This window comes from Thrips palmi, unplaced genomic scaffold (genome assembly GCF_012932325.1).
Source record: "Thrips palmi isolate BJ-2018 unplaced genomic scaffold, TpBJ-2018v1 HiC_scaffold_1, whole genome shotgun sequence".
In the NCBI taxonomy this organism is placed as follows: Eukaryota; Metazoa; Arthropoda; class Insecta; order Thysanoptera; family Thripidae; genus Thrips; species Thrips palmi.
In genome coordinates, this window is record NW_023144620.1 from 11,779,003 (window position 1) to 11,790,319 (window position 11,317).

Here is an 11,317-nt window from a genome sequence, read left to right on the forward strand (position 1 = left end):
CTGCCCGGCCCGCATTGGGGTTGCCGGAAGGGGGAGAGATATTTATAAGTCAAGTGGACTCATGCCCTAATAGCACCGCCTGGAAGGTAGGCAGTCGGTACCACGATGCTCCCGTAAGTAGGGTAGGGTGCAGTGCGAGCCAGAAGACCGGCGCCGGCGGCCAAAACTCTAGACGCGTTTAGCTCCACAGTCGCTAAACTGGACTCGAACCGAACGTGTGGCCGTTTCACCTGGGGGCACTTATCGACCGAAAGTGGCATCAATTCTCAACACAGAATTTCAATGCCCTGCATTATTATCAGACATTTGCATGCAGAACTTATTATTATGTAGTTTGATTTTATGTCAACACACAACCAGCATAAGTAAATTCAAATTGTGCATGTTTTGATGTGTGGTGGCGAAAAGATGATATATGCAATAAATTGAAACCAAACTTGTGGTGGAAAGACATTTATGAAACATCTAAATAACATAGAAGTTTCCGATGATGTCACAGATTTAAACAATGACAACAATCATACAAGTAATAAGGTTGCTTATAATCTTAAAAGTTGATGGGAGTGATGGAAATCATTAAATCAAGAATGAACAATTTTAAGTATCACAATAAGGCAGTCAAAAGTTGGAAATACTACACAAATAAAACGGCTATAAGTAAGAAATACTACACCGTTACAAAAACATAAAAGTCTCCAAATGCAGTCTGAACAATTAAAAAAAGAAAACATATGGTTGGTCTAAATATTATAAAGTTTGGTTTGGACTTAATTCATTTTTTGCAGACATGATCAGAGATGTTAAGACAGTATCTTAAAAACATCTTACAATTTCAGTCAATCCTGAGTCTCAAACAACAACAAAATACATGAATCAAATAAAAGTGTTGAGTAATGAATGAGATGATACTTCAGTTATGCTGAGGCACTAATCTGGCAGTGATTGTAAAAGTACGTTACACAAAATTAAAAAGACAAAATCATTAGAAAATTACAGGAACTCCATTTCTCGTTCAATTCCTACGAATTTCAGTTGCTCTGTTGGTCCATATCTGCAAAGTAAAAAAATGTATATGTGATTACACATGCAATACATCTGCTCCCAAACATTATGGGAACAAACCCCAACAATATATTTTTTGAACATTCTTTTAAAATTAAAATACTTTCTAACCTGTAGTCAAAGAACAACTCCTCCCCTGGCAAAATAGCCCTTTTAGCAAAGATTCCAATCCGATGATCACCATTCACCATCATTACTTTGGCATAACAATTTGGGTTAATGGAGTGATTGGCAAATCGGATTTTGTTTCCTTTACGTGTCGCATCAACAACAAAATCTGAAAAGAACAAAAGCAATTAGACCAAATAAAAAAACAAAAAGAGCTTAAAATATGAGGCAATAAGCAAAACATGCTTGGAATCTGGGAGTTTCTGTTTCTACAGACTTACCATTATTCAAGTTAAACAGGAAGCTGCACATGTACTTGTCATAGACTTTGCCACGCCGATCAGCTTCATCTTGTGAAATAACCTCTCCACAATATTCTGATATAAACTCATTTTTCATTGCAGATTCTTTCAAAAAGATGCCCCAACCTGCTATCTCTGAAGGAGCCATCAACAGATGCTTGTCTGTAACATATCAAATAGGTTGAAACATTTAGTTTACCTACAAACTAAGCCTCCACCTATGGTATAAAATAAATGACCAATTTTAGACTTACGTTGGGCTCTTTGTACACTGACATTCTTGCAAGTGATACGAGAAACATCAAATTGGTCTGCGCCACAAGTCTGACAGAGATCAGGGTCACATTCCCTCACTGCTAGATAGCACGGGCACTGTTTTGTGTTGCACTGTGCTTTGCAACGACAGCCAGGGAACCTATTTTGACCTGAGTAAAAATGTAAAAGGTAATCAAAATTGACTAAACAAAGAGCATTTAAAAAATCATTTGAAGAAAATAGACTTTATATTATAAAACTGAATTGAAAAAGGAATAAGTGTACTCAAATTCAAGTGCACAAGCTAGGATTAAAATAGTTGGTGATTAGGTTCACTTACATTCAGAGCTGCACTGACAGAACTTCTCACAAAAGTTGCCATTTCCAGCACATGGACATGTCATGTCACATGGTTGATCAGGGTGGTCACACGGTGTGTAATTGGTGACATGATTAGAACCAGAGTCTTTCTTCATCTGTATCTTTCGGCAATGAACAGACCATAAGCGATGCTTCTTCTTCTTCTTGCGAGGAGGAGTGGAATCTCGAACAGATTCCTCAGCTGGAATATCAGCAGCTTCTTTCTGACCAAACTCATACACCTGCGGATATTAGAAAGCATTAGTTGGCGTTCAGACAAAGTCAGGTCAATACCAAATACAGTGAAATTGACAGAAGTCTTCACCTGTTTGCACGTTTTCGTCAGCATAATTTGGGCAATGGCACAAAAGTTGTTGTGGAAAACCTTCTGAAGGGCACGAAAGAGGGATTGATCTGAACCCGTCCATTCTGCACACTCATCAATTCCAATTCTATCCAGCAGTGAGAAAATAGGATTAGCTGATTTCTGATATGTTTGTTCATAGCCATTAGGATCATGGTTAGTTGATTTTCGGGAGTTATGGTGACTGGATTGGTGATGTGAGCTGGTGCTAGGATGGCTGTTGTCAGTTGAGTGCACATGGCCATCTCTACCTACAATCATGAGATTGAAGTTTGTTAACAGATTATAGAAAAGCAACGTATTGCTGACGACAAAACAACAGACATTGACAAGGCAATGTGCCATGTGTTTATTAATTGCCATCAAGTGTGTGAAATTTACTTACAAAATGCATACCAAAAATGAATTAAAATGAATAGTAACAGCAACTTACCTTTGTATTTGCTACTGTCATTACTATCTTCAGAGCTCACTTCATTGGCAGAATCAAGGGAGTTCAATTTGCGTATCTTTCTAGGTTTCGGTCCAGTTGGCTGTGTTGATGAGGCATCTGATGGACGATCAGCATCTTTTTGTCTGCGCCTCTCGTCTTCCTTTTCTTTTTGTCTTAATCTCTCATCCTCCTCTTCTTTTTCTTGTTTCCTTTCAGCAACTCTTGCTAATGCCAACTTTTCACCCATTCCCTCCTACAAAGAGAAAAATACCCAAACACCAATGAGAGAAAATTCATTTTGGTAATTTTTTAACCACACAAATAATAAATATGAAAATTGTAGCAAAATAAGGTTTACCAGCAGCATGTAGCAGTTTGGTCCACATGGCTCTGAAAATGTTTTCAAAAATGGTCCTTTCCTTCTCTTGACATTTGGTCCCGCATGAGATGCTTGTAATCCTTCAAGGGGAAGGAATTGTTTAGAATGATCAGCCATACGGACTACAATAGTATTGAGGTAAGTAAAGAGAAATCAAAAACTTACTGTGTAAGAAACAATCATATTTGAAACACCTTCGACAGAATAGAGTATGGAATGAATGAAGGGTTTGTTCTCTAGGAACATTCTCAGCTGCAACACCATCAATATTCGGAGTACACTCGGGTGGACGGGCATTTGGATCTTTTCGTGATGTTAATTCTATAAACCTAGATGCCAAGAAAATTTTCATAGTAAAAACAGTTATCAGGTAAAAAAGTGGTGATTAGTTTAAAAATTATTACTTGTCACGCAGCTGTTCAGGTGTCCCTTTCTCAGGAAATGATATTGATATTGCCTGAAAAATAATATCAATAGGAAATGGTAAAGGCTTTCCTGAGAGCTCTGAATCCTCTGGAGAAGAGCTTTGACTTTGCATTTCTTGAGATTTAACATCAGTTTTACTAGATGATGGACCCTCTTTATCAAATTTGTCTTTATTTTTGTGGCTTTCACTAGTTTTTCCTTTGGCTTCATCTTCCTCCTGGAGCAAAGAATGTAATGATTACAAATATATTATCAGTGCATGTACAAAGGCTAAAGGGAAATATTTACTTACATCTTTCACTTGATAGGAAACGAGGGCATTGACAAGTTCTACAAGAGTGCTGTCATCAAGAAATCCAGTTTCGCGATCTCCATGAACTTTACCGTCATAGTTCTTGATCAATTCTTCAATAAAGGTTCCGTCTTGATCGAGAACTTCATCACCCATGTATGGTATATTATGTAGAACTGTCTCATCCTCCACCTAAAAAGACACAAGGCAGGAATGGAAATTGATTTCACAGTTGAAGAAGGTGGATTGAAAACACTCTCCCTTGCATTATTGTGTTCAGAAGTCAAAAACAATAATTTTAGCCAATATAAAAAAGAATCTTAAAATGAACCCCTCTCCTGCATTATGCAGACAATTTTTAAAAATACAGGGTACTAGATCTGAATCAATGTGGTGCTTTGCAACAGAAAACATACCATAAAATTTTGTTGAATTGGTGCCCAAGTGTACATGGTAGGTATCGGAGTTACAGAGTTTATTATTTTGATGGGGCATGACTGTGTCTCTCCATCCAGTCCAACGATTTCGGACTTCTTCATGCAGGCAGCATGAGCAGGCGCTTCTTGCTGCCACGTCCATATTGCTTTGCCCTGAAGCCACCGCTTGTTTTCTTCTGCTAATCCATCTAAAACAAAAAGTAACCAGTTACCATGAGACAATTCTTCTCATCAAAAGACCATGTATTTCCATGCGCTCTCTCGGTATACCTGTCAAAGCCTTTCGATTGACATTCCAGGCAACTTTAACTTCGTCTGCTCTTTTATGCCTCTTCGCTTGGCGAAGACGCATGTACTCAGACTTTACACGCTTCTTCCATTCCCCAGGAACTTTAACTTTTCCAGACATTTTTTACATTCAGCTCGAACTCCTGCAGCCACAAACACATAGGTTAGTAACAGGGCATTCTAACCTACCAAGACAAAGTAGATTCGGCAAAAGAAGTCAAAAGAAAGGTTTCTGATCGAGAGTTTCGTGAGTTAGAATTATGTCGAAACAAAATCGTGCATCATAACGTCAGAATTATTGTGTCGTACACAAATTCAAATACGTTGAGCGGCCCGACAAATACCCGCGAAATCATCTCACACTTTCCACACACAATAAAACACTGCAGCTGCGGCTCACCGTCAACAAAAATACCCGGTCTTATGTGTCAGAATCAGCGGCACGAATTTGGGACATTCTGCCCATTCAAGAAGTGCCCGTTTCAAGGCGCATGATGAAATTAACGTAATGAGAAATGAAACAAATAAAAGTGCACACGAAATGAAAACAAACCGATGGCTGCCGATAAGCGGATGACGGGCTCGGTTCACGGCCGCTAGAGGGCAGGACGGTGCTGCACCACCACGCGGGTAGAGGCGGCTCGTTTGAAGAGAAGCGACGCCTCTACGCCGAGGGGAGCACGTGCACCGTGTGACAGTCTTTCAGAAAAGTCGCGGTTTTTATTTCAATGGAAAAGAATATTGAAACACGAGCATGTCGACGAGAAAGTCAATCTGACGACATTCATCGGCCTGAGAGAATGAATGAATAGAAGAGGTAAGTGGACTCATTTCGAACAAGCACTTAGTTTAATGACAGAGGGCGTCGACCCGACCAGCATAGGCTGACTCCAAATGTGGTCTCTCTCGCACCCATGGGGCGTGCCGCGTAGGTGCGAGAGAGGCAGAGCGACGAAAACGACTCACGGAATCAGTGTTCCAAATTGTTTGTCCTCGGTGGCGCAAGCTGCGCTGGCCCAGTGTGGTCTGGCCGAGCAAGTCACCGGCACTTCATTTCGACCCCCGACCCCCGGCCGCGCAACCCCTGCCCGGGGGCGCACTGCACTTCACGCTGCATTGCTCTGTCTCTCTCGCACTCATGGGGCGTCCCGCGAGGGCGCGAGAGAGACACGTCGACGAGCCTCCAATGAGCGTCCGAGCGTCCAAATGAGCCTGCAGGGCGCGATGCCGTCGGCAGATAGCGCAGTGCAGTGTGGTTAGCCCACAAGCGACGCGCATTGTCCGTGGCGTGCCGGTGACTCCAGCTGGCAGCCTGGAGGTCCCTGGAGGTCCCTGGAGGTCCCTGGAGGTCCCTGGAGATGCCTGGAAGCGCCTGGAGGCCTGTTGGCAGAACGGAGGCACTTTTGCTTTTGCGCCAATCTTCGCCTGGAGTGTACTGGTGTATACTGGACCTCGACAATGACTTCTTGCGCGAGAGTGGTGTTGATGACTTGGTGCCGAGTCCAGCGGAGACGGCGTTTTGCCGCAAATGGTTGACTTCATGTTGCCTCCTTCCCGTTTGCCTTCCCTCGTCGATTGATTCCGAGAGTCGTTTTTGATCGCTCTGTCTCTCTCGAATCTACAAGTGCGAGAGAGACAGAGCGACGAAAACGACTCTCGGAGCCAGTCTACTGGACGACGACGGCGCTGCACCGGCCGCGCGGAGCCATAGTATTTCTATGTGACCGGCCGTGGCATTGGCGGATGTGACGGATGGGCTCGATTTGCTGGTGATGCCAGCGGGCCGCGCGAAAAACGAAAAGCGAAAAACGAAAAACGAGCAGCCAGACCGCGGCCGGACCAGGCTGCCCGTCTGGAAGTCGGGGGCTGAACGGGCTGAACCCGGCGACTCGGCTGGACTCGGCCGGACTCGGCCCACCCGCCGTCCTCGCGGGGAATTCCCCAGCCGGGCCTGAAGAGCCGGGCCGCCCGCAGCGACGCGCAGCGACGCGCAGCCAGGGGATCGCAGGGCGGCAACGGCACTAGAAGACCGGCGCCGGCGGCCGAAACTCTAAAAGTGCGTTTTGAGTTCCAGAGTCGCGGAACTGGACTCGAACTGAACGTGTGACCCCACCATTGGAAGCCTCGGTCGGAGGGCTAGTCACTTGTGAGGTCACACGTTCGGTTCGAGTCCCATTTGGCGACTCTGGAGCTCAAAACGCGTCCGGGATTTTTTAACCGCCTCCACCGGTCTTCTGCCCCACTGCTTTGTGCGCCGACTGGGCGGCGCTCTGCGCCCCTACGCGCTGTCAGCGATTCCACTGCCCGCACCTCTCCAACTTCTCCTGTCTCTGTCTCTCTCGCACTCCTCCGGCACACTCCGTGCGTGCGAGAGAGCTGGGCAGGCCCGGCAGGCCGTCGCTGGATCCGCCACTGGAAGGCCTTCTGCTGCGCACGCCGCGCAGATGAAAGGGAACCCAGAAATTCCTGGCGCCTGGTTCTCTGGCTGTGTCACGCCGAGGCGCGAGGCGGCTGGCTCGATATGTCGATATTGGGTAATCCCGGCGCGGTGCGGCCGCACCAGCCAAGACTGCAGACTGATTCCGAGAGTCGTCTTGTCGCTCTGTCTCTCTCGCACTCATGGGGCGCCCCGTATACGTGCGAGAGAGACAGAGCGACGAAGACGACGCTCGGAACCAGTCTGCAGCGGACTGCCAGTGTGCCACCGCGAGCCGCGAAACAAGCCTGGCGACATAATGCACGTAATGCCGAACTATTACCTACTTTCATGGACGCCGCGTCCTTGGCGCGGGATGCGCGCGATTTTCCATCCCCCGTCTCGCTCGCACGCACGGCGGCGGGGCCAGCAGAATGTCGCTGTCTCTCTCGCACTCGTGGAGCGGGCCGCGGGGTTGCGAGAGAGACGGAGCGACTGCCCGGCCAGAGGACGCAGCACCGCGCAGCACGGACATCTCTGCCGATAATGGCGCCAATTGCGGCGGAACAGAGCGACGCTCTGTCTCTGTCGCACTCGTGGGCGGCTCGGCAGAGCGAAGTCTCTCTGTCTCCCTCGCACTCGCGGGGCGGCCCGGCAGAGCAGCGCCGTGCTAGCTGGGCTAGAAAAAGGCAACGGCTGGCTAGATATAGCTCCCCAGAATGTGTACATTTCCAGGCGATTTTTCCCGGCCGCGCGGAGGCGAGCACGTCGGCAGCACCGCAACGAAATTACGGAAAATTCGACCGGCGCGTTCGCGAGTGGGTTCTCTGCCACACCGCACTCTGCTGCAAACTATGGTCAATGGTCAAAACTTGTGAGTGCATGCCTGCAAAGTACACTCTTACAAAAGAATGCTTGGCTCACTAAACGGTTATTTCTGCCTATTTTGACTCATTCGAATTCATTATATTCACAGTGTTGGATCCAAAAATAAAAATTCCCATTCAAACAAAAAAAGCGCGGGAAAACAAATTTTGAATTTGGCGAGCGTCAGTCTGTTGCTGACTGGATAATGGAAGGAACCGCGAGACGAGACCATCACAATGGGAAACCATTGACGAATCGCTCGTCGCCTCGCTAGAAGAGCGGATGGCCAAAGAGCGGAGAGTCCTGGCGGGCCTGGTCCGCGTTTTGACCCTTGGCTTCATCGGGCGCGCACATTCTCTAAAGTACCACTCCAGTCAATACAGTACACCGGCGGTTACGTCGGCAGCCGGAGGATTGGTTTGTTTTGTCTATCGACATTTTGGAGCTCTTATCGGTGGACTTTTCCACAACCTGCAGAAGGACCCTTCAGCCTAGGCCTGCTGCTCATTCCTGCACTGCAAATTCTATTGGTAAGTCTCCGTTTGAGTGCCGAAATTTCACCTTCTGACCCCAGTTTGCCTGCTGCGGACGCCAAAGGTGGCCCGGCCCACCGGGGGGCTCAATTTTGGTATTCTGTGAGGGCAATCCAACGTGGGTCCTAAAGGCCAATTTTTTTCATTTGAAACTGGAGTAGCAAGGAAACTTACCAATGGTTTTGTAGAATCAGCCTGGACGGCAGGCTGAGGTTGGCAACCCTTTTTTGACACTGGTGTGTCGTAGGAATTCTTTTGCCGGAGGGGGCAGCACTGCGTGAAGCTTCCTGCCTGGAAGTACCTTTACCTACCCAGTGACGCCGCCGCTCTATTTCTCTCTCTATCTCTCTCGCACTCACGGGGCGGCCCGTACTGCGGCAAGCGTCGCAGCAGTGCGCAGCGTGCCGGCAAGGACAAGGCAAGGGAGGGTTGCCTATCTGTACAGTGCGAGACTTATCCCTTCCGGTTCGATGTAAAGCTCGATCCTGTTTCACGACCGGCTGTAAAACATAATGTAAAAGACGGAGATAGCCGCCCCGCAGACTGAGTCGCTTTCGTCGCTCTGTCTCTCTCGCACCTTCCAGGGGCGCACCACGAATGCGAGAGAGACAGAGGACTCTCGGAATGAGTCTGCCCGCTCCGCGTTTCTTGACACCGGTCGAGATAACCTCGTCGAGACGGACAATATTGTGCTTTTGATGTGCTCTGCTCATGCCGCCTCGCGGAACGAGCAACGAGCCGCCGCGGGGGAAGCGATAACCATCGGCGTGGAATCGACGTCCAATTCGTGTCGTCTTGTCGCCGAAATCGGAATCGTCTGTAGGCGAAATGCTCTCTGAGGGAAGGTCATTTTGAAGCGCCAACCCGACTCGTCCGCTTCCTGTCCGAGTGAAATAAGGGAAGAGGGAAGACCAGGTGACGCGAGCAGGCTGCTTGGCGCTGCTGGCAGCCTCGCAGCAGACTCATTCCGAGAGTCGTTTTCGTCGCTCTGTCTCTCTCGCACCTGAACGGGGTGCCCTATGAGTGCGAGAGAGACGGAGCGACGAATACGACTCTCGGAATCAGTCTGTTGGCCGTGCTGATGTCGACGTCCCTAGGACGGCCCAACGCACACGCTAATGGAAGCACGGGCAGGCAGGCGGGCAGGCAGGCGGGCAGGCGGGCAAGGCCTCGCGCGCCACCTCAACGGAAGACGCAATGACAAACGCCTTAAAACCTCATTAGGGAAATAATACGGTGAGCTTGCGCGGACAAAGGCGCGCACTACACTGGTACACGTGAGGAACGCTACACTGGAAGACGTTCTCAATCCGAGAGAATTTTTGCTTCATAAATTTGCCCTCAACAATGCGTTGTCAGTCGATGTGAAACAAATGCTCGAGGATTGAGGTGACAACTCATAATTTCCCAGTGCACAGTACTGCAGTTCGTTGGTGGAGGCACCGTATCTGCGTTGACTTTACTCTTTTACTCACAACCTTCGGGACGGGAGTGACACATGCGTCAGTTTCACTCTGCGCTCGAAATCTCCTCTCTTTCCAGCGTGTTCTGAACTCGGGTCTAACTCGGGACCACAGCAAAGCAAAAATTTAGCAGATTAAAAGGGAGCAACAGGCCTTTTGGGGCCCTTGGTCTCCACCCTAGAGACAAACGCCGACAGCAGCCTCCAGGCAGAGCGGCGCACACTCTGTCAGACTTGGCCTCCCGCCCCTCCCGCGGCCCAGCATTGCTCGGCATTGCCGCAGCAGCGCCAGCGCACCACGTGCCGGCTGCGGACTCATTCAGAGAGTCGTCTTTCGTCGCTCTGTCTCCCTCGCATCCGCACGGGGCGCCCCATGAGTGCGAGAGAGACAGCGACGAAAACGACTCCCTGAGTCAGTCTGCAGGGCCAGGCAGGGCGAGGCGGGACACGACCCTGTTGTTTCACAGGTCAGTGCCATCCACGTCGCGGACCCTGCCCTGGCTTTGCCCTGGCTTTGCCATGCAGACTGATTCCGAGGGCCCTTTTTCGTTTCACTGTCTCTCTCGCAGTCATGGCGCGTCCCGTATAGGTGCGAGAGAGACAGAGCGACGAAAACGACTCTCGGAATCAGTCTGCTGGTGTCGCCTGGCCCGTGCCCGCACGGCGAGGGACCGCGAACAACACGCCAATTCATGCGGCACCACAACAAGGGACTCCCCGCCCCGGGAACACATCTCTCTCTCTCTCTCTCTCTCTCTCTCTCTCTCTCTCTCTCTCTCTCTCTCTCTCTCTCTCTCTCTCTCTCTGCACGCGCGAGTGCGCGCTCATCTTTAAAATTGGTACTTCCCCCGTTACGCTGCAGCTGCCAGGGTTCGTCAGACCCAAGCTACGCCTGAGTCGTTCAGTGAGCGAGTGTCGCACCACCCGGAGAGCAGCCCAGCAGCACACAGTGGCCAAGACCGGTGGAGGCGGTCAAAATCTCGGACGCGTTTTTAGAGCTCCGGGGTCGGTTAATGGGACTCGAACGGTGCGTGTGACCCCCACCAATGGATCGCTCTCAGGGGCGCCGGAAGTGTATTTCCTCAGGGGGGGGGGGCAAACAATTTTAAATCCTACGTTCCTAATTACCCCCCTCCCCCACCAAAAAAGGTGCTTAAAAAGACCCTACTCTTTCATGCACCGCCTCGGGAAGGCTTTGACCGCTGATAGTTTAGGAGCAGTGGTCTCGCAAAAATGGTCAAAACGTGTGACCCCACCAATGGATTTATCATTCGGAAAGCAATCCATTGATGGGGTCACACGTTCCGCTCCAGACCCATTTAGCGACTCTGTG

At 49.0% G+C, this 11,317-nt stretch overlaps 1 protein-coding gene across 3 annotated transcripts; it reads right to left on the reverse strand.

Annotated features, from left to right (window-relative positions):
* Window positions 1–436: 436 nt before the first annotated feature.
* LOC117641471 (histone-lysine N-methyltransferase E(z)) lies at window positions 437–5,349 on the reverse strand. Of its 3 annotated transcripts, none has more exons than XM_034378848.1 (14): window positions 5,107–5,291; window positions 4,689–4,849; window positions 4,398–4,606; window positions 3,982–4,173; window positions 3,668–3,906; window positions 3,429–3,592; window positions 3,243–3,343; window positions 2,885–3,137; window positions 2,413–2,702; window positions 2,068–2,329; window positions 1,727–1,897; window positions 1,452–1,634; window positions 1,174–1,339; window positions 437–1,051 (listed from the first exon to the last, which is right to left on the reverse strand). In XM_034378848.1, the coding sequence occupies exons 2-14, from the start codon at window positions 4,825–4,827 to the stop codon at window positions 991–993; spliced, it is 2,430 nt and encodes an 809-aa protein (XP_034234739.1). In that variant the 5' UTR covers window positions 4,828–4,849; window positions 5,107–5,291; the 3' UTR covers window positions 437–990. The 3 variants fall into 3 exon arrangements, with proteins under 3 accessions (XP_034234739.1, XP_034234731.1, XP_034234724.1); XM_034378840.1 differs by having other exon boundaries at window positions 911–1,051; window positions 5,260–5,349; XM_034378833.1 differs by having other exon boundaries at window positions 911–1,051; window positions 5,016–5,292.
* Between the last annotated feature and the right edge of the window lie 5,968 nt (window positions 5,350–11,317).